We start from the raw sequence: 23,681 nt of genomic DNA on the forward strand, positions 1-23,681 counted from the left end.
GGGTCATCAGGTTAATACTTTATTCTGTTTGATTGCAGCAAAAAGACAGAAACAGGGAAGGGATTGGAAAAGGAGACTACCGACTTTGGGAGAGCTGTGGCGACAAGCCTTCGTATCAAATCTAAAGACAAAGTCCTCAGGCAACATAAAAACATCTTTTTTGAAAAATAACACAAAGATATTTTGTGGGCTCTCTATGGCACAGTATTTTCCTAGACATAATACACGATACCAAAACAGTTTAGCCACACCCATACATCTATGAACAACTTCATAGCGAACAAAGCCATGAGATCTATCTCCAAATTATATCTGAAGAAAAACCCTCATTTACAAATCTAATTTCTTATGCCGTGACAAGGCACCTTGACAGCTGAATTCTGGCAAATCCACATCTTAATAGTAACTTTAGATAATGATTTAAATATCAAAGCAGAGGCACATTCATTAGAACTAAAACGTACAGTAGACAATTTGTATTCCAGTCCAGTCACTACAATATGAGTCAATTGGCATGCTTTTGGTCTGTATGACAACCGTGATGGTCCAGAAACACATATCTGTCCATCTACAGGAATGGATTGAAATATTGCGTTGGAGAGAGCAAGGTTTTTCCTTTCTTTTTTAAATCTTCACACAAACTTAAAAAAAAGAAGGAAAAAAAGCACAGATGGCCCATTTAGTATGAGCCAAGGGATACGATGCTTTTGGTTTTCTCACTCGCTTCATCGCTCACCCTTGTCCACCCCAAAAGACACGCAATAGGCTTGTAACCGCACCCCGGGGAACGCTCGCTCGTGAGCCCCTGCGGTCAGCCTTGCCGTGTTTTCGCACCCCTGCTTGGAACCAAAAAGTGCCTCCTAATTGCTTGGAAGTGTCCGACTGCAGGCCTACAGTGGCAATCTAAACACAGATTTGGAAGATTGAGACGGAACGCAAAGGAAATGCTGTGCGCATGATGCCAGAATTGCTTGAGCATACAAACAGTTAGGAAGTAAGTGTGGCACATGCTTTTGTGGATACAGAACCCAAGTTAACTGACATGTCTGCTAGGACTAATGGATATATGCATACCAGACATTATACTGTTTGTAATAGATTATTGGAGTGAAACAAAAAAAAAAAAAAGAACTGAAACCGAGTCTAGCATTAATGCAGCTGTACTTCATTAACCGCATGACTAAAATTTACATTCATATTTTTAGGTTCAGGCCCCCTTGAAACCACCTCCACAACAACATAGTTGAACATACAAGATATAACACAAAACATAGCGTCATTGACCCCAGGGGGGCATCTGGGGGTGTCCGGCCGTCACTTTGGCTGCTCATTGTCAACTCAGAAGTCTTTCCTGCCCGTTTGCTTCCTTATATCCAGAAATAACTCAATACCCTGAATCCATTAGATTTTTTTTTTTATACCTTCCTTGCTGTTGTCACTTTCTTCGCCCTGCTTGAGGAGATGGAGCCAATTTCCACTTCCACAAGAGGGGGAAACAATGATCAAAGCTAACTCTTTAATTCCTCTTACGTAAAGGAATAGAGATGAAGGGAAGTGCAAAAGTTACCAGTCGGCAATTATTTACCCAGTGACCAGCTACATATCCAAAGCAGCTACAAGTGCCCCCTTTAAGTGACCACTACTTGTCTAATCGTGTGCACATAAGGTATAAACTATGGTGAATGCTATACAGATCCTACAGTGTCGTCTGGTCACCAAGTCACATGGTGTGTCGAGACGTTACGCTGTCGTTGTGCCATCTAAGCTTCTTATTGACCACGTATCCCTTCTATACTCTAAAGAGTTATTCCGACTAAAGTAAGAATGTTGTGTGCATCTAATGCGGAATCATCCGAACCACTCATATGCATTTCCCATTAGTCATAGCGCGCACACACACACACACACACACACACACACACACACACACACACACACACACACACACACACACACACACACACACACACACACACACACACACACACACACACACACACACACACACACACACACACACACACACACACACACACACACACACACACACACACACACACACACACACACACAAAAAAAAAAACTTTCCTTCATTTGCAGTACAAGCTTTGCTCTCCGCAGATGTGGTCATGTACAAACATATAACACGTTTGGAGTCACTTCACGCGTCAGCTGTGACAACAATTAATCACCCGCCCTTCCCACAAAAAAGGCATCTCTCCTGGTTGGGGGGGCGATAATACAGAGAAGCTTGTTTTTTCCACACAAAACACCCTGTAAGCAGTTCTTATTTTCAGATGTAAGGTACAGTATAGAGCAGGTTGGAGAGGATGACTCATCAAGTTCTAGATCTACGACACATTACGGCAAAACAACAAAGACGGAAGGAGGGAGGGGAGTGATGATACTAACATTGACCTCCCCTTGTTGTTTTTAGCTCCTCCCCTTCCTGCCACATCTACTCTGATTGGATGTTGACCTCTGGTCTCTAATGTGCCCATGCACCCCCTCCCGCTCCCAACCCAAACAAGCCTGTCCAGAATCCTCATGGCGTTGCTATGGTTTGTTGCTGCCGCCGTCTCGCTGTTTTTTACCGCCGCCGTAGAGACTGGGGTTGGCCACCAACGGGTGAGGTGCGGCACCCATGTAGGGTCCTGCGCCAGCTGCGTAGTTAAAGATGGCCGGAAGGAAAGGCAGGGATTCAACCTTGTCCGTGCCGGGAGCCATCATGTTGAGAGCCACGGGAAGAGCCGCCATGCTATACGGGTAGGCCAGAAGCTGGGACCCGTAGAGGAGCTGGTATGGGTCTGGATAAAACGGGACCTTGGCCAAGTCGGCACCATTCGGCATCATCACTTTTCCCAAAGGGCCGTAGGGAAGCGCTCCAACAGGATAGGAGGGCATGAGCAGGTTGTCCTCATACTTCTTGGCCGGATGATAGCTGTCTGGCACAATAAGAGGCAGGGGATAATCCTGAATAGGGTAGCACAATGGCAGGGGATCCATCTGCTGGTCATCTAGGGAAGTGTCTTGACGCTCGGGCTCAAGTGGTTTTGGTACCCGAGGAAGGAGGAGGGCGTGGGCAGATGGGCGATCCCCAGCGCCAGCAGCTCCAATGGGAAGTGTGAACCGGTCCAGTCCTAGTAAAGTGGACTGCTGGTGGGCCGGCGCTAAGAGTCCAATAGCTGCTGCGGAATTTGTAGTGTTTCTGTGTGACGGGGGTCTATTTGTAGTGGTCTGAGTGGGGATGTGTTGGGGGGACGGCACAGGACTCAAGGGCTCCTCTTTTGGGACTAACAGCGTTGTTTGGTCCTCAAAGGTCTGTGCAAGGCTACTCATGTGATGGACCCTCTCCATGTCTTTGTCCCACCCCCTTTCTCTCTGTTTCTCTAATACCTTTTTTAGTTCTCGCTGATTCTCTAGCTCCCTCTCTCGAGCCAGTATGGAGGACATGGTGAGGTCTTGTGCTTCATTGGGAGACGGACTGCGAGACAGGGACTGGACTCTGCGATCTTGGACCAGGACAGGTTCTTTGTAACCTGAATGTACAAATACTGTGCTCCCCGTCTGCCTCTCTTTGTCCATAATGACCCCATCCCGTTTCACGAATCCACCCTCTGAGCTGTTCACAGTGGTCATGGAAACAGGGGGAGAAGCAGTGGTTATTCTGGTCTGTGGTGTCATAGGCAAGTGAGCGGAGGTGCTGGGGGGCACTACTGTGTGCGCAGGGCATACTGTTCGGTCTAGATTCTTTTTGCTGGGGGTGCGATAGTCCAAACATTCGGGCCTGTTCATGACCAGCACACTCTGCAGGGTAGGGGGCATAGCTGGGGTGAGCTGGCTTGTACCGGGTGTCAGGTTCACTGGGGTCTCAAATATGGTTTCTGCAATCTTTGGGCTGGGCTTTCTCTCAGGTGCTTGGGGCGTGAGCTGGGCCAGCGCAGGCTCGTTACTAGATTTTACTGGCTGATGTTGGGGCATTGGTTCAGAATGAAGGTCTGCATGCTGCAGTGATTCGGAAGAGTCACCGCCGTTGGGAATTTCTGCTGTAGAATAGCTAATAACTGAGACCACTTGGCCTTTTTCAGGGACTAGATCTCTGCTCACAGCCATTGTTTTGGGGTCTAATACATCATCTTCCTTTTCTCTCTCTGGAGAACTGTTGAAGTCATGGCGGCGGATGTGACGAGCGAGTGCAGAGGACGTCTTGCACACCTTGTGACACTGTGGACATGTGTGCCGTGATAAGGCTCTCCGGCTAAGGCGAGCTGGACTGGAACTACTCACACCTAAGTTGACTTGATCTGCCTTTTCCTCACCGCAATCTGCCATATGTTTGACCCATTCAGGGTGTTCGCTCAGTGTCACCTTGTGGAGGGCGGATGAGAGGTCAGGGGGCTTGGGATGTTGATTCCTCTGGTGGTCTTCTAGTTTGTCTCGGGAGGGAAAAGTGGCTCGGCAGAAGAGGCACACAAACTCCAGAAGGTGACTCAGCTCGTGTTGGTCTAACTTGCTAGAGCTTGAGAACCAGCAGCCGCAAGTAGAGCACTCTGCTGCGTTCCCATTGGTCCATGGCCGCCTTTTAGGTCCTGTAGAGTCCACAGATGAAGCGAGAGGAGTCTTTGGGGAGGGCAGTGAAGAAGTGGGGAGCTCAAGACCGTGGTCCTCCTTCACTTGTCCCTCCTTGCTTTCACTCTCTGCCATGTCAGCCTCTGGCAGCTTTACGCCTTCTCCCTCATCTTGTAATTCCTCCGTCTCCGTATTCCCGCATTTTTTTAGCCTCTCTGCTCTGCTCTTCAGCCGCAGAGCACGCTTAAACTTTAGCTTTCTTTGCCAGCTCTTAAACCTCTGCAGGTGCGCCTGTGTTTTTTTCTTCGGCTTGTAGGAGTAGTAAGGCCGCCACAAGTTGTCCTCCATGTCGTGGTCACTGTCCTGCTCGCGAACTTTTTGTCGAAAGTTGTACTCCCTCACGTCCTCGGGGGGCTTAACAGTGTTCTCTGCAGCCTCTTCCTTAGTTTCTCCTCCTGTGTTGTTCTCCTCCACTTGGCTGGCACTGCGGTGCACATGGTGTTTGTGATGCAGTGAAGATGTCTCACTTTTCTTGTTTTTGGGGGGTGAGCGGCTTTTGTCTCTCCTAAGGTCAGTCTCTGAGATGCTGCGTTTCACTATGGCCTCTTCGCCAATACGCACAGTGATCTGGCACAGCGGGCCCGTCTCTCTGACCTGTGACCCCACAGACGGTGTGGGCTGCTTTGAGTTGTCACTCTTGCTGTGGGACTTTCGGGACTTAAAAGAAGACTTGTCTGAGTCCGCATCTTGTCTCTTTCCTGCTGGATCCAAGTTGTCTCTGGACCTTTTTCTATGGCTGTCTGCACTGTCTCTTCGTCTCTTTAATGATCTTGCAGAACCCTTGTATGAGGGCGGACTGTCGCTGCGTTCTAGGAACTCATTTTTTTCACTTCCAGGAGAGACTTGGTTGCTGTGCATGATGACAGAGGATGACACGGCTGTTCCATGAACTATGACAGAGGGTTTGGTGTGGCCATATGTGATCACAGAGGGCATGCTTGTTGAGTCTGTGCCTCTTACTGCTTTGTGACTTTTGGTTTTGCTGCTGCTGGACATTTTGGAGCTGCCTTTAATTTGCTCTAAGTCTTGGGCCTCACCGTCAAGTTTTTTAAGCTGGGACGTGTCTACTTGGGGGAAGGGCGGCAGCGTGGAGAGGTCCTTGTTTTCAGCACCCACAGAAACAGGGATGTCATTGGGGAAACTATCTGGGTCAGGCTTGACACTCTGGGCCCCACTGATGTAGCTTTGTAGGTCTGTGGGCCCCAAAGCACAGGCCAGGTCGGGCAGGGAGAGGGAAGAGTCTTCAGTTGGTGACATTAGCAAGCTATTTTGCAAAGTGTCACTGTAAGTCTTGTACGGCCTCTTCTGTGAGCGCATGGGGAGGAGGCGGTAGAGCTTGAGGGCATTAGCCTTCTGTTTGTAGCCACCATTGGCTGTCTTTTCACTGGAGATGAGGCTGGGATTGATGCCATGAATAGTTTTCTGGTGTGTTTTCAGATTGTAGTATGTAGCAAAGGCATCCCAGCAGAAAATGCACTGGTAGCGCCGCTCTCCCGTATGCCACACCTCATGCTTGGTGCGGTACTCGGCCAGTGCAAAGACCTTGTCGCAGTAATGGCAAGGGTACCTGCGGCGCCATGAGTGCACGTTGGAATGACGTTTGAGGCTGGACAGCGTCATGTAGGAGCGCTCGCAGACCGAGCAGAAATAGATGACATTGCCGTCCACCACCTTGACAAAATGGCTCTCATCAGCGGCTAGGAGCTCTGTGTCTGCTGCATCATCACCCTGGATACAAGCCAGCAAGCTAGTGGCTTTTTTCCCCAGCCTGGCCTTGCCCGTGTCTGTTTCTCCCGCCTCCTCTCTCACCTCACCCTCCTCCAGAGGTTCTTCCTTTGGCTGCACTGCGAGAGATGGGCTGAGTCGGGAGGGCAGGCCTGACACCCTGCAGGAGGCCTCATGGGAATGCAGTCTCTTGCTGTGAATGAAGACTTTGCTGCAGAAACGGCAGCTGAGGGCGCGGCTTCCACGATGCAGCCGCATGTGGACAGTGAGCGAGGAGGCTGAGCTGAAGAGACGATGGCACACACCGCAAATTAGCTCGGGTTTTAGGCTGTCAGTTGGGGAGTAAGAGGATGAATGGGGGGGTGCGGTGAGACCCTCGGACGGGGGAGGAGGGGGTGGTGGCAGCGGGGGCGGGAGGTGCAGTGTGGGCGGGTGTAGGCTTGGTCCATGAGGGCTTCCCAGCTTCCCAGCTGGTCTCCCTGTTATTTTCTCTTTCCTTTCGCCGTCCCCGCCTCCTCCTCTATGATAGGTTGAGGCGCCCAGGCTGAAGAGGATCTGGGCTGTTTGCGAGGGCGAGGGTGTACCGTTGGCTGTCTTATGGCGATCGTCCCACCCGTCTCCGCCGTAAGAGCCCGCTAAAGAGGAACTCGACGATCCCGGCGCTGACTTGTGAAGCTGCCTCTCAGGAGAGAGTTTGGAGCACTTGAGAGGAGGCAGGGATTTTAAATCCTTCCTGATAAGTGCATGTACTGTCATGGGGGAAGAGGGGGGTGAGGAGGACGGAGAGCTATCGTGCCTCGGGGGCTTAAAAGGTCTGTGCTTTACGTCCATGGTGGAGTCCAGTTTCCATAGTGACCCCTCATCTGAGCTTTTAGAGGAAGGCCGCCGTCTGTGCGGGGAAGAGGATGACGAGGCGTTACGACAGTAGTTGGCTGACGTCAGTGAGGCCGGGAGGGGCCCGGCGCTAAGTGGGAAGCTTAGCGTGATTTTTGCATTTTTAGGTCCATCGGCCATGCTTTCCAGCCTGTCCTCCATAATTGCATCCCCTCGGCTACCATGCTTTTTCCCCTTCATCGCCGGCCTCTCAGCTTTCTCCTGCTGCTCCTCTTCCTCACGCTGAGTGTCTGTGTTGGCCTGCTTTAGACTGGGAGATGGAAGGGGGTCTGCAGTCACGAGAGCCAACGGAGGGGAAGACAAATGCTGGCCAGTGATGTCCTCAGCTTGGCAATGTGTGACGATGCAGAGGGGCGCTAACCCAACAGCCAGGTGTTGCTCACTCAGACGAGATTGAATAAGGCCCGCATGGATGGGGTCCCGCACCTTCTCCCCGGACACCATGACCAGCCCAAATCTGAAAGGAAAAAAAAAGACAAAATTAGTATTTGCATTAGGTGTTTTCCAGTCAAAATAAAGTAAACACATGACAACCAAGTTGCTACCCTAGCAGTCATGATCAACTAGGCCAGGAATAAAAAAGGGATTGAGGAGGGGAGTTAAATTTCAGCACCCCACAAGCCAAGGTATTCCAGAGATCCACTTCTCAGCTATGACACACCCCGATTTTTAGAATGATCAAATGTAATGAAGATTCCTGTAGCGGTTGAGATTAATTGCTAATAAAAACTCTTTCCACTCGTTCGACACTCCTGGCAGGGGCTTGAAGCATGTATTTATTTATGCGGGAAGAGAAGGGAGGGAGATTGCATGCAAGTGCACAGCGGAGGTTTGTTTTGCTGCATGTGGTAGAACACGGGGAAAAGGCTTTAAGGCCAAATAGCTATTTGCATTTTTCTCCACTTGCTGTCCAGCTGATGTTTTCACACTGCTGCTTCCTCACGCGTAAGACGACCGGGCCGTCGACTTGACGGGCAACATACTTATTCAAGAAAGACAATTAGTGCGGCCCTGCTGATTTGGCGGGGGAGAGGCAACGTAAGGAGGAGGTGACAAAAATCCCCAGTCATGCTTTGCTGCCTGCGTTTTTCAGGCGGCGAGGAAGCCAGGAAGGCAGGCCGCTGTAAAATTCCACAGGCAGCACTGAACAAGCAGAAACTAGGTCAGCACTGTTATTGCAGCGGGAAGAGGAAGGAGAGAGAGAGAGTGAAAGGGTAATAGAAAAAGGGCGAGAGAGACAGAGTGAGACAGCGAGAGGAGGAGGGGTGGATGTGAAACAGGAACAGTCGACACATTGCACTGTCAGACAGACAGGAGCCCGGCAAACACGCACAACAACATGGAGGCGAGCACGGCACACAAACAACACTGCACGCACACGACACACGTCAACAAACTGGACGGCAGGAAGTGACGCACGCTCTTAATTGGCACGACAACGGGTCATCCCGAATCGCCATGTATAACTGCAGCTGACCTGCTCAGGCCTTCATCGTGCTACACGCCGTCCAGGAAATCCCTCTTGGCCACAGCTACAAGTGGGTGGACACGCCGGGATGCTCTGGCTAAAAATGTCACCGTCTCATCTGATGCCTGTAGCATAGACAGGAAAATGCGTGCGACAATCGCCCATCTGCCACCCCCCCCCCCACTGTTTTTCATCTCCCTGTGACGCACCAAGCGCCATGCACAGGCAGAGGCTGCGTGACATGCTGTCTGGCGGCTAGAAGTGGCTTCAAATGCACGTTAAGTTGGCGACACAACGGGTGGAGACATGGACCTTTATTTGGGGAAACAAAAAAGTAGAGAAGAATGTTCACGCGCCTCTCAACCAGTGCTCCGCTAGTTTGGCTTCTCTGCGTTGACTCATACTGAGTCACGCAAACACAAGAAAAAGTCAGCTTACATTGGATCATTATTGACATCTCTGAGTCTATAAGCATTAATCAATGAATCAATCAACCAGAGGTTGGAAGAAAGCTCTTAATCTAATATCTTCCTTTTGGCAAGACATTGAACGCTGACAATATCTGTTCCCAGCGCATGACGCAAGGTCCATTAATGTCTGCCCTTAAGAGTTTGGCATGGAAGAACACCTTTGGGATGATTTAGCACATGCAGCGATGGCCCTTTCTCAGGTGCAAAATCAGTGAACATTGATTTCAGAACGCTGACACAACCACACACTCAGGTGTCATGCCTGCAGTACATGTCCTACTATTTTTGTCCACATCAAGGGCACAGTGGACTGAAATTAGCGGCCGAAGATTTGCAAACCATTATTGTTTTCACAAGGCAAGGCAAGGCTAGGCAACTTTATTTGTATAGCACTTTTCATACACAAGGCACACTCAAAGTGCTTCACAGCACAACATGTAGTACAACAAAGTGAAATGAAAGAAAATAAAAGCAAAATTAAAATGAAAATAAAAACAGTGCGGACGTTAAAAGTTAAAAGATTAAAAGATTTAGCTGAAAGCTAAGGTGAACATAAAAGTTTTCAGTCTAGTTTTAATAACAGACACTTTTATGATTGCACCTTCTAACAGCATTCCCAAATTTTCTCTTAGTAGATGTGAGGACGTGAGGTCCCCCGTGAGCCACAAACATCTCGTAATATTACAGAAGAAGGCAGGAGATAAAAGTTGTGATCAAGCAGAATAATGACTTAATGATGTCTGGCAGCAATATGCCACAATATATCGCTTAGTGTACTTGTGCCTATGTGGGCGAGTGGTCGAGGGGAGGAATGCTGGGGGAGTAGTGGTGGTGGTGGTGGGGGTGGTGGGGGGGGCTCCATGTTCCAGCTGGCGAGCCAGCGGCGAGGAGCATGTGGAACAAGAAAGGTGTCGGTTGGGCTTTCTTCCCTCGAGAGGGGCAGCCGGAGGCACCCAAATTGGGGCAGGAGCAGGTTGGTGTGTGATGAGGACAGAAGTGCGCGTGTGTGTGTAAGGAGTCGTCGTTGCAAGACCTACCACTGAACTTTCCAACCCCTCTCCAATAGTCAATTTTAGTACAGTCATGCCTCGTCACTTCATTTTCGTTTAGTATTTTGCGGAGTTTCTCCCGGTTTAGAGAAGGAAATTTTACTCAATGTCTTAAATTAAGTCTCATTTTTGTCTTATACAGTATTAAACTACAATATTTGTCTTATTTTCTTTTATTATGATTACAATAGACATTTAGAGAAGTATTCACTTCCGTTTACAAGTTAAGGGGAACTTCCGGGGAACGACACGGTCAATATTGACGCTATCTTCTCTGCGACCATCATATTTTCTTCTTTTTTTTAGGTTGGCAAATTTTGGGTAGAAAACTTCAAACCCGTGATTTGGGACATTAAAGCTCCCTGCTAACTGAGAGGAATTACACAGGATGTGATTAAGTATTTCCATGTAGTGGCCATGCTGGAAGCCTCAACGACATCCAGAGCAGTGACGTTTGCGTAAAACAAGTGGAAGGGTGACGATGTGGGTGTTATTTCATGTCTAGAAGACTCTAAAAATATTTTTTAAAAACATATTAAAACGCTTTGTGTTGAGTTTGCATGTTCTCCCCGTGACTGCGTGGGTTCCGTCCGGGTACTCCGACTTCCTCCCACCTCCAAAGTCATGCACCTGGGGATAGGTTGATTGGCAACACTAAATGGTCCCTAGTGTGTGAATGTGAGTGTGAATGTTGTCTGTCTATCTGTGTTGGCCCTGCGATGAGGTGGCGACTTGTCCAGGGTGTACCCCGCCTTCCGCCTGTGTGCAGCTGGGATAGGCTCCAGCACCCCCCGCGATCCCATAAGGGACAAGCGGTAGAAAATGGATGGATATTAAGACGCCCGTAAATAGTTTTTTTTATGCTCTAACTATGACAATATTACATATTTAAATAATAATCCCACTACGCAAAAATGTATTTACTACGGTCAAGCCAGGAACAGATTAGACATGATAAATGAGAGATCACTGTATTGTACAGAGTGCATTGTGGGAAATTAAGACAAGTGTCTGTATCGGTATAAACAAAAGTAGACAAGTGGTACTTGGACGCCCAAAGTCAAGTCTCAACAGCTTGAGTGTTCGGCCTGTTCCTGCACGGCCAAAACAAAAAACTTAAAAAGTCCAAACAACATCTACCATCTGACCTATGAATTCTAACCCGGGCGCACTGTGGAATACATTTTCTATACAGTAAGGGGGCGTTAGCCTGGCATCCATAAAAACCAGGAATGCTGAGTCGTTGGCAGCAAATACTGGGCTGTTTTGGAAAAAAATGAGCGTCTTAAAGCAGCAACAAGAGGCATGGCGACATCCTTATGCCCTCTGCTGCTCCAGCACAACAACAGGCTGCTAAAATGGACGACACAAACACACAAACACACACATATTCATGCACGCACGGGGCGGTCCACAACCAAAACAAGCCGCAGGACCACTCCATGCACAGAGGTGTTAAAATGTGGAGGGGGTCCCGTTCTGTTAGCTTCACCTTTAATGGCCGTTTTGACCTGTCAATCCCGGCCGGACGACATACACACTCGCACGAATCTAAAAGTTTCAACGGCGCCTCCGAGCAAGTCGAGGAAAAAAGAAGTGCGACAGAGGCGAGGATGAGGGCAACGAAGGCCTCACTTTTGGCTCACGCATGTAGAATAGAAAACCAGGGCGCGCACACACACACACACACACACTTGAATCAGCGTCCACAAACATGCGCCACATGAATACACACACACCCACCAGCGCTCACGCCCCGACACACGCATGGCAAAATCAGCAGCTCCTCTTCACGCACAGAAAGCAGGAAAAGCAAGCGAGGAGAGTTTGGGACACAAGTCAGCCACTCTTCTGCTTATTCGCCCTCGCCGTGCGTCAGCAAGGTGATCATAGAAGAGAACGTACCTCGCAAAACCTCCTGCTGCATCTCTGCTGCGATGTGTTCTCTCCCCAATGCTCCCTCTCTCTCTCTATCTCTCCCCCCTCGGTCGCTGCATGCACGTCTCTGAGCAAGCGAGAGAAAGAGAGACAGGGGGGGAAAGAGAGGGAGAGAGAGAGAGAAAGAGAGTGCAGGAAAAAGCAGCAAACACACACACACACACACACACACACAAACTGGGCAGCAGTGTGTGAAGACAGAGGGCAATACGAACGATTCTCACACTCCAACTTGTCTCCCATCTCACACACAATTTTTTCTTTTCCAGCAAGTGAATCTCCCCCCACCCAAACCCACCCTCTACACGTACACAAGCAGAAACACACACATGCTACTTTATACACACAAAGCCCAGTGATAGGAAGAGGGAGGGAGAGCAAGCGAGTGAGCAAGAGGACGCCATTTAAGCAGTTTGTTACGAGCTCTGCAAGTCCCCAAAATGGCTGAAAACAAACAGGAACCCAGCCAACTCACAAGGACGGACCGATGGCAATGGAGTGGGAGAGGGCGCAGGCAGACAGACAGACAGAGGGAGAGGACAAAGTGGCAGCAGGCTAATGGCGGAGGAATCAAGTTTTAAAAAATGGAGGCGCTCAACGAACACGCCCTAGAACACCTTACCTCCCCTGCATTGTTTAAGGAATGTCGCACAACTGTATGCGTCCAACTTTGTGGGTACAGTTTAGGGAAGGCCTCTTTGTCTCAAGGCCCATGAGGGACTGTTTAGATGAGTTCGGTGTGGAAGAACACCTTTAGGATGACTAGAGTGGGTGCAACAGGCCAAGCAGGGTTCCCTATAGTACACTTCTGTGGACAGAGCGCAGATTGAGATGTGGTGTCGTTGTCTTTGAAATAAATGTTTGACAGGTTCACTGAGGACAAATAGTTTGTTCGGTATCTTTTGAGACGTAACAAGAGGAAATTTGAGATGAAGCAGAGACTACTCACTATTCCTTGTATTTTTTCCTTTTTAGGGTCTGTACCATGAGGTGCACCTGTAGCCGATCTATGGGTATGAAAACACAAATTATGGGTACAGTAATATCTCAGGTTTTGCACACCCCGGTTTTAGACCAAAAACATTGCCTGATAATTTTTTGTACCATACGGCCAAACAGTGTGGTCATCCAGTCTGTCCAGGGCTAGAACCAGTGACCACAAATCCATAAGTACAGTCGTACACCACAAGGCACTCTGGGCCCTATACTTTCATTTGCTTATTTGACAAAAGCTGCACAATTGCGCGCTTTCATCCAAGAGACGCATTTTGCCTCAAGCAAGCCGTAAATGCGTGACGTTCCCAGTCAGATCTGGCCTTCTCATGTATTCTCCCATTGACTTAAATAGTTTGGCTCCTACGCTAAACAAATACGTCCAGCGCCGTGGCAAGGTGAAACATTATATTTCATTTGAAGTTTGGATGCAGTGTACAACACACATATTAAAATGATAAAAGAAACTTCCAGGAAGCCATCTATTAATAAACTGTTCTGATTGCTTCTATTGGAGACACCTGGATGACAATAAAAGGACCATAATGCCACTCTGAATCAAATATTAAAAATCCAAATGCACATCGTTTACCCGCTGTGTCTCATACGTGTGTGCAAAAGAAGGAGGGTGTGACTGCACCGCATAGAATACGCATATGGGCCGCATTTGGACATCCTGGGACTAACAGACGTTGAATACATTTAATCTGTGACTATTTAATATATACATTTTTTTTTTAATGTAGCGTCTATCAGTAGTTTTGATTTACTTTTGTAAAAGCTATTATCAAACTGTCAGCTGTCACACTCCCCCTCACAAGCACACACACACACACACACACACACACACACACACACACACACACACACACACCCACACACCCACACACACACACACACACAAAAAGCTTACGTGTCACTGCTTCACAAACACGTGTACTAAACAAACCTGTTAACGTCATAAATAACATCAGGGTGGGTAAAATACGTAAATAAAGTTTCATCTACAGAGTTACATCAAGCCCAAAGAAGACGCTGTTGTAGCGTGCATACGCGCACTACATCACTATGGCGACACGCTTACACATAGTACTGCCTGGATTGATGCAAACTTATCAAAATGAAAGTGTTATTCTTTTCATGGATTTCAGTGACATTCAGAAGTATTAGTAAAACACCCATGTTCCCTAGTTTTCTTCTTCGTGCATGCTCTCAACGAAGGTTGACACTTCCCTTCCCTCCCTGTCATCGTTCTCTCCCTTGCTTCTTTATCTTTGCTCGTCTTGTTTCAACTTTTTTGGAGCCTCTCTCTGCAATGTTTTCCAAAGCTAAACATGTTATGGATGGACCTGTCTTTCAACACAATTAACATTTTATTGACGAAAAGCTGTGGTTTGGGTTACCCGTCTGTGCTGAGAGAATATTTGCTGGTGGATACACGATGGACGCGTAGGAAAAGTGGAGAGGCGTGTGTCCTTTGCGATTGTTTCTGTTAAGGACATGGAAGATTTTTCTAACGAATTGGAACGATGATAACAGGGCATCTGCTGATTAGATTGAGTGTTGCCTTGGTGTATCGACAAATTCAGAAGAGTAGGGCGGCCGTTCAAGGTACCCAGAAGCTGGGATGGACAGGGCTGTAGGCACTCAAACTGTTGTGATTTCCAAATTAAATCGCAAACTGGATACATCTTTGAGAAGCTTTCCGCTTTGCGAGGCAAAATTATGATACATTTGAAGACCAGGAATGTACAAATAGAACAAGTAGACAAGCAATGGAATGTATCTACTCGCCCTAACCCAAACATCATATTTTGCCCACTGCTACACCGCCCCTACTACCCACCACCCCAGCAGGAGCACAGTTTGGGAGTGGCTTGTTTTCTCCCTCCTCCCGCATGTTTTTCTCTTTCCTATCTTTCCTGGGGTACCGCCCATGTGGCGCCCCATCAGCCCTTCTGTCCTGTCTATCCCCTTTCATATTGTATTTGTCTTTCTTGGACGGGTTGACAGTAAAAACATTTTGTTGTACTTTTTAAATTGCCATGACAAATAAACATCTTGACATTTTCACACAGCCAAAAAAGGCATCAATGCAAAATCTGCCTCACTAGCGAAGTGAATGAAATTATATTTAAATAGCACTTTTTCTCTAGAGACTCAAAGCGCTTTACATGGTGAAACTCATTATCTACATCTTTAGGCTACATTTAAACCAGTGTGGGTGGCACTAAAAGCAGGTGGGTCAGGTGTCCTGCCCAAGGACACAACGGCAGTGGTTAGGATGGAGAAAGCGGCAATCAAACTTGGAACTCTTAAGTTGCTGCTCAACCGAACGAGCTATGTCGCTCCATTAGTAATGAGCCTGCCTTCATTCATGACTCAAGCCCTTTAGCTATGATATACATGGGGTGGGTGTGTCCGCAGGCTGGATATAGAATAAAAATAGGAGAAATGTGCAAAAAGACTTAAGAACAAACAGGAAAATAGGGCTCTACACTTACAACTCAGAAAAGTCAGCACAAATGTCCACGCGGCTGTTAAGGCATTGAGAAGTAAAGCTGACACAACTTAAACACAGTTACACTAGCTCGCATCCGTTACAGTTGCGTATAACAAACTTGTGTAAGCGAGACTTTATAAAGATGATTGCTGATTTTGTGAAAGTTTCACATAAAGAAAAGACAGCAGCCATGAATTTGGCCCTGTATTCACACTTGTGTCTCCTCGTCAACAACAACAACACACTTGTGGCCTTCAAAATAAAAGTGCTGCACTTTAATGGCTGCACTGAACAAAATAAGGGTCTCAGTATGTTTACACCAGTCCATCACATGTTGGTTACTCAGCAGTCTTTTCGTGTTATTAATACACTGAGCGAGTCCATGTGTTGGTAACGTGTATTTATTGCAAAACATGCCAGTTTGGCTGCGCTTAACTCCCAGAAGTCATTTTCCCCCAGCTCCATCGCCCTCCATGACGTCATCATTAACTGACTCTATAGTTATTTGCTAACTGACACAGTTACCCCATAAATCTCTACATTATTTAATGCAAAAAAACTCCCAATGGAGCCAAAAAAGATACAAGTGCAGGTAACTTGAATAAAAAGGTAAGTAACACTGTTGAATTCAATTAAGAACTCTAGATAAAGGAAACGAAAGTGTCTCTCCTTTCCCCATCTCCATTCTCCACTGATCGCCGTCTTTGCCAACATGAGTCTTCAATAAAGGCCATGCAGCCAGCTGATTTTTTCTATTGATCCTCTGCACAGTGTAGAAATAAAATTATACCAAAAAACACCAGCAAAAATGAAAGCAATAGAGCCCAAAGGCACAATGTCATGAGAAAATGTCGAAATAATAGCAGAAAGACTTACGTTTTTAAACATATTGAAACTTATTTTTAGCTTTTCTTATTAAAAATATGAGGGCTGTCAAAGTTAACTAGGGCTGCAGCTATCAGTTATTTTAGTAATCATTAGTTTGTTCTATTAATTGAGAAATCAGATAAAACACTCTTCATAGCCTAAATGAGTATTTTAGGGGAAATCATTAAAATAAACAGCAATTTTTCTGCTTGACATGATCTTTATTCTCTTTTCTTAGAAATGCACATCATCATAAGATGCTTAAATGCACTTTTAACGTGTGTATTAGTAAAAATAAAACAAAACTCTGCTGTTTGGTCATCTGCACATGTCAATAAGCTTGTTTGCTGGTTATAGGAAGAAAAAATGCAGACATAAGTTATGCTTATGGATGTGTTTGGTACATTATCTATTGGTGTACATTAGTACAGTACCTTCTTATTTGCAATATGATTGCAGAATTATTACAACATACTTTTTAGGCAAATTAACGACGTGCCTTCAAGTAAAACATTTAAATGGGTTATACTTGTATAGCGCTTTCCTACCTTCAAGGTACTCAAAGCGCTTTGACACTATTTCTACATTCACCCATTCACACGCTGAGGGCAGGAACTTCCATGCAAGGCCCTAAACACAGGAGCAAGGGTGAAGTGTCTTGCTCAAGGACACAACGGACATGTCTAGGATGGCGGATGCCGGGGATCGAACCAGGAATCCTCAGGTTCAGCTGGCACGGCCGCTCTACCAACCAAACCACGCCGTCCCAAACATTAAAACATTTTTTTTTAAACGTTCATGTACTGTATGACATTCTGATGCGCCAAAATGCTGGGGTCTTTTTAGAGTTAATTTCAATTATGCACGCAAGTAATTACCTGCAATTTATTGCAATTAATCACAATTCAAAAAGAGAAATTCATCTAATTTAGACAATTGTGTGACCACACACAAAAATATTAAACCTTTGAATTTTAAACTTCTGGTGCAGAAGCCTTTTGATACCTCGCAGGTATTTTTTAAATGTTTTTTTCACCTCTCCACTCCTTCTGGCACCGTCCTAGCCCAACTTGTCCTTACTTTGCTCCATTACACATTATATTTTTCTTCCTTGCTTATGACTTAATCACAGTCCTACATATTTGTTTCAGTCCTGTTTTACACCATCACTTTTGCTACTATCTATGTATCCATTGACATTTCTGGTTGTTGTGTTGGAATATTGTGTGATTCAAATGTATCATTAATGACGGTTGCACTATAGTACACTTGTCGGCATCGTGGGATCCGAGTCTACAATGAAACGTAACAGTTCTGGTGTTACTTGCTACTGTCCTTTACAAGCATCCCCCCTAAACCCCCTTCGTATCCACCAACTGAACCCTGACGCCAGCCGCCTGCCCTTTCCTCTAACTCTCTTTCATCACTCTCTCTCCCTCACCCTCATTGTCCGCCACCACACTGGTCGCCATGGGAACCGCTCCGGGATTGGGTGTTGTTCTTGTGACCTCTCTGGCGGCTCTTGGGAGTTGGAGGACAAACTTATTTTTTTCCCCCTCCTCGTTCTCTCCCCGCCCCTGAACGCTTTTCATTCACTCCAGCACGGTTTCACGTGCAGAAGAACTACAGTTAGGCGAAAAGACAGAGCAAAAGAAAAAATGAAGTTTGTAGGAAGTTCGCTAGCTGGTAAAGACAATGGTTGGTAGGTGTGTGTGTTGGGCGAATCTATGCGCGTGCTCACCACCAGCTCTGCATTGAGAGGTGCCCCCGTTGTTCAGCAGTCCCTTTTCATGGCTCTCTGCCCTAACGTGATCACAGCTTTTCACACTGTGCTACCAAGCGAGACACACACGTCTGAACGGCCACAAGCAGGAAGCCATCTTTGTCTTGGGAAATGTGAAGCTTTAAGTTTTGTAGTGTAAATAGAAACTTGGTAGAGTATTATTAAGGGAGTTACATATATGTCGACATACAGTATATTGTAAAAACAACAACAAAAACATATGTAAGCACCTTTTTGGCCACTAAAGGCGCTGCTGAGCAGTGTGTTTTCAAACGATACAGGAAACCCCCACCTGCGTACTCACAGATTTGTTTTTTTTTTTAAATTGTGGAAAAACCCGCCCATTTGCTTATTTTCTCTACAAAAATAAGCAGTTTTTTCCCAGAAAAAAAACAAATTTTATTCACCTGTTTATCATAATTTATAAATAATAACACAGCATAGCCTGTACAGCAAAATAAAATGGCAGACAGTAAATGTCTAACAAAAGTGTAAACAATAGGTGGCAATATATTAGGGCTGCACATCCATCCATCCATCCATTTTCTACAACTTGGTAGGCGCCTATCACAGCTACAGCTGCACACAGGCGGAACGCGGGTTACACCCTGGACAAGTCGCCACCTCATTGCAGAGCCAACACAGACAGACAACATTCACACTCACATTCATTCACTAGGGCCAAGTTGGTGTTGCCAATCAGCCTATCCCCAGGTGCATGTCTTTGGAGGTGGGAGGAAGCCGGAGTACCCGGAGGGACCCACGCAAACATACAAACTCCACATAGAAAGATCCCGAGCCCAGGATCGAACCCAGGACCTTTGTATTGTGAGGCACATGTACTAACCCCTGTTCCACCATGCTGCCCTAGGACTGCACAATTAATTACATTTTAATGACGATCACGATTTTGGCTGCCACGATTAAATAAGATTGATCACCGAGGATATGAACATTTAAAAACACGCAGGCTGCGGCTCATATCAAATCAAGCACTTTCAAAACCGCGGCGGTCGACAACAGACTTGTGAAGCGTGCGCCTGTCCACGCCGGAGGCCAATGTGTATGAGCCCAAAACTCAATCACAGGTTAACATTATTAGTATTATTAACATTAACAAACTTGTCCCGTGGTTACTGCGGCCGATCGCTCGTTTCAATTCCTTTCACTCGCTTCACTTCCGTAATGTCTCGGCGTGCGACCGCACTGCTGTTATTAGATGGCGACAAGTGTGGACAATATTGGAGACAGACTTATTTGTCCCACTCAAAAAGCATACAGCGGAGGAGAAAAATATTGGATTTTGTTTTCATTTTTAAAAAGTGCAACATAGCGTTGTGTCACTGGCCCGCTCCTTCACTCACCTGCTCTGACTCGCAGAGAAAATAGGTAGCAGGAGATCCGTAAAACGATGTGTAGGGAACATAGACACAACTTGTTTATAATGTCTTGCTGTTTGTTTACTGGGATGGTCACACGTCCTTTATTTAATTGCTAACTTTCTCAGTCGCTAAGTTGTTGCTTGCGTTTTCAATGTGAGAGGTATCACTCCTATTTTTGTTGGCTGAACTGTTGCACTGATCCACATGATGTTGTTGGAGAAGAAAAAAGCTTGGATTCTTCTACTTTATCTTCATTGGCTAAACTGCTTTGTGTTTTAAATTGATATTGAAAAGTAAACACCATGTTTCATTTTACATTATTTGTAGGTTATTTGAATGACAGTTTTTTTTTTTTTTAAATAGTTCACGTGACATAGCGTTTTGTGAATGTTTTGCAGTGCATTGTTAATTACTACATGACATTTTTGCTCAAGCTCTTTATGAATCTGTCCGGGTACCAATACAGTATCTTAGACTCATTCTTACGCCCTTCGACGTAAGAATGCTCTGCTTGTCTTCTTACACTAGCAAGACTAACAGCTAGCCAGCATGCTAAATTGACTAAATTTAGCATGCTCAATTTATTGAGTCATTGAGTGCCAACATTTATTGCCAGTATTCTAGCAAGACGTGCTCCCCTTTAAAATTCTTGCACCCCCTGCATCTGTTCATGCGTATTAATACAGGGAACTGCGCATTGAAGGAGTCTTTCACATGAGATCAAACGTTACACTAAATAACAATATTTTTGTATTTTGTCATTTATTATACATGTTGTACACTGCGATCAAATGTATGATAAGGTCAAGCGGGGGTGTCATAGTGATGACGCGCAAGCCACCCATGAAACCTTTTTTTATGTCGCCGGGAACAAGTATTCAGATGGAAAAAATAGAGCTAAAGGCCTACTGAAATGAATTTTTTAAATTTAAACGGGAATAGCAGATCCATTCTATGTGTCATACTTGATCATTTCGCGATATTGCCATATTTTTGCTGAAAGGATTTAGTAGAGAAAATCGACGATAAAGTTCGCAACTTTTGCACGCTGATAAAAAAAGCCTTGCCTGTACCGGAAGTAGCGTGACGTCACAAGCGGTAGTGCTGCTCACAATTCCCCGTTGTTTACAATGGAGCGAGAGAGATTCGGACCGACAAAGTGACGATTACCCCATTAATTTGAGCGATGATGAAAGATTCGTAGATGAGGAACGTTACAGTGAAGGACTTGAGAGGCAGTGATGGACGTATCTTTTTTCGCTCTGACCGTAACTTAGGTACAAGCTGGCTCATTGGATTCCACACTCTCTCCTTTTTCTATTGTGTATCACAGATTTGTATTTTAAACCATCTCAGATACTATATCCTCTTGAAAATGAGAGTCGAGAACACGAAATGGACATTCACAGTGACTGAACATGTAAATACACAATTAATAATTCAGCTTTGCGAAGCTAAAAAAAATAAAAGCTAACCTAGCCACGTAGCCAACGTGATAGCATCAGTCTCAAATGCAGATAGAAACTAAATTTAAAAAAAACCTGACTGGATGGATAGACAGAAGATCAATAATACTATTAAACCATGAACATGTAAATACACGATTAATAATATTCCGCTTGGCGAAGCTAAAAAAACAGAAGCTAACCTAGCTGCGTAGCCAACGTGATAGCGTCAGTCTCAAATGCAGATAGAAACTAAATTTTAAAAAACCCTGACTGGATGGATAGACAGAAGATCAATAATACTATTAAACCATGAACATGTAAATACACGATTAATAATATTCCGCTTGGCGAAGCTAAAAAAACATAAGCTAACCTAGCTGCGTAGCCAACGTGATAGCGTCAGTCTCAAATGCAGATAGAAACTAAATTAATAAAAACCCTGACTGGATGGATAGATAGAAGATCAATAATAATATTAAACCATGAACATGTAAATACACGATTAATAATATTCCGCTTGGCGAAGCTAAAAAAACAGAAGCTAACCTAGCTGCGTAGCCAACGTGATAGCGTCAGTCTCAAATGCAGATAGAAACTAAATTTAAAAAAACCCTGACTGGATGGATAGACAGAAGCTCAATAATACTATTAAACCATGAACATGTAAATACACGATTAATAATATTCCGCTTGGCGAAGCTAAAAAAACAGAAGCTAACTTAGATGCGGCGGCGGGCGTTGTACGCTTTTGACGACACCCCGGCCGCCATCAGAGTCAGCAAGAAACATATATTTCCCCAAAGTTACGTACGTCACATGCACATATCGACACGCACGTACGGGCAAGCGATCAAATGTTTGGAAGCCAAAGCTAGACTCACCGTAGTGCGTCTGTTATCCTGCTCAAAACACAACACAACCTCCTGGTGTTGGTGTTGCTGTAGTCCGCCGCTCCACCGATCGCACCTACAACTTTCTTATTTGCAGTCTCCATTGTCCATTAAACAAATTGCTCAATCGCTTTATTAACAAGCGGTAACTGGTTGTAGTTCAAAAAGTAACACACACACATACACGAGCTGCTGTTAGCCAAAACTCACGCTCACACACACTCAAGTTCTCCGCCAACTCACTCGCGCATGCGCGTTCCCCAAACCCTTAAAGACACAGTACACTAATGCAAATATCACAGATATTACAGTATTGTACTTAGCCGCTAAGACACCGATCTATCCCACCTACAACGTTCTTCTTTGCCGTCTCCATTGTTCATTAAACAAATTGCAAAAGATTCACCAACACAGATGTCCAGAATACTGTGGAATATTGTCGAAGAAAACAAGAGGCTTTTCTATCGGGTCCGATGGGGTCCAACCACTTCCGTTGCTTTTGTGACGTCACGCGCATAAATCATATCCAAAGGAGTTTTTCAACCGGAAGTGTGGCTGGAATTTTAAAATTGCACTTTATAAGTTAACCCGGCCTTTTTGGCATGTGTTGCAATGTTAAGATTTCATCATTGATATATAAACTATCAGACTGCGTGGTTGGTAGTAGTGGGTTTCAGTAGGCATCTAAAGGTATGATGTACTGCAATGAGAAAAAACAGACAAGTTGATACTAACAATGAACAAAAACACAAATATTTGTCTTTAGATATATGGATAGCATTTATTTAGCATTTTTATTAGACAATTTAATTACAAAATTACATAATGGCACCGTGTTCAATCCCCCTCCCCCAACACTGATTTACCTAACATAATTAATAATCATGATTAATAATCATTATGATTTAAATATTGATAAAAACATCATCCTAACTATTATTTTGGCCATAATTGTGCAGTTCAAATGTGATAGGTACCAATCCCTATGCACGACCATGGGCAGTTACACTTCCCGTCTCTTAATGTGTACTGTGTGGGAACTGTCCTGTATCGAAATAGCTGATTAAGGAATACATCCTGCATGAAAACCACCGCTTCCCATCGAACATGATGGAGCTTGAGAGGTGCTGCAAAGAAGAATGGGAAAAGAAGGATGGGCAAGACTGCCCAAAGATAGTTGTGCCAAGCTTGTGGCATCGTACTCAAAAAGAGGTGCATCAACAAAGTATTGGGAAAAGGCTGTGAATACTTATGTACATGTGATTTCACATTGTCATTATGGGGTATTATCGTTAGAATTTTGAGGACAACCATGGCCGTAATAAGGCCGTAACATAACAAAATATGGACAAAGTGAAGCGCTGTGACTACTTTCCAGATGCACTGTATGGACTTTCAAAATAAAAATACTAGACATATCATCTGAAGCAAAATAATTTTAAAATGTTATAGCTGCTGGATGACTTTAGAGGCTTATTCAAACAAATTAAATGGATGTGTTTTGGTGTCTGTTGTGTTTGTTTTTTATTTAGGTAAAAATGCTTTTATAATTAGGGCTGTCAAAATTAATGAGTAAACTCATGTGGTTAATCACAAAAAAGTATTGCATTAATAATGAACACACTTAGAATATCCATGCATC

At 45.3% G+C, this 23,681-nt stretch overlaps 1 protein-coding gene across 5 annotated transcripts in view; it reads right to left on the reverse strand.

Annotated features, from left to right (window-relative positions):
• Window positions 1-1,111: 1,111 nt before the first annotated feature.
• The window catches only part of zbtb4 (zinc finger and BTB domain containing 4), a 41,085-nt gene continuing 18,515 nt past the window's right edge, over window positions 1,112-23,681 (reverse strand). Inside the window, exons 1-2 of one of the 5 annotated variants that reach the window (XM_062065121.1) lie at window positions 13,123-13,141; window positions 1,112-7,705 (exon numbers count right to left, since the gene is read on the reverse strand). In XM_062065121.1, the coding sequence (XP_061921105.1) occupies window positions 2,557-7,692 (5,136 nt within the window). In that variant the 5' untranslated portion in view covers window positions 7,693-7,705; window positions 13,123-13,141 and the 3' untranslated portion in view covers window positions 1,112-2,556. Of the gene's footprint in view, window positions 7,706-8,725; window positions 8,784-11,978; window positions 12,080-12,140; window positions 12,399-13,122; window positions 13,142-23,681 lie in introns of those variants that run through there. The other 4 variants (XM_062065119.1, XM_062065123.1, XM_062065122.1 and 1 more) reach the window with 4 other exon arrangements.

The sequence above is a fragment of the Entelurus aequoreus genome, linkage group LG12 (genome assembly GCF_033978785.1).
Source record: "Entelurus aequoreus isolate RoL-2023_Sb linkage group LG12, RoL_Eaeq_v1.1, whole genome shotgun sequence".
In the NCBI taxonomy this organism is placed as follows: domain Eukaryota; kingdom Metazoa; phylum Chordata; class Actinopteri; order Syngnathiformes; family Syngnathidae; genus Entelurus; species Entelurus aequoreus.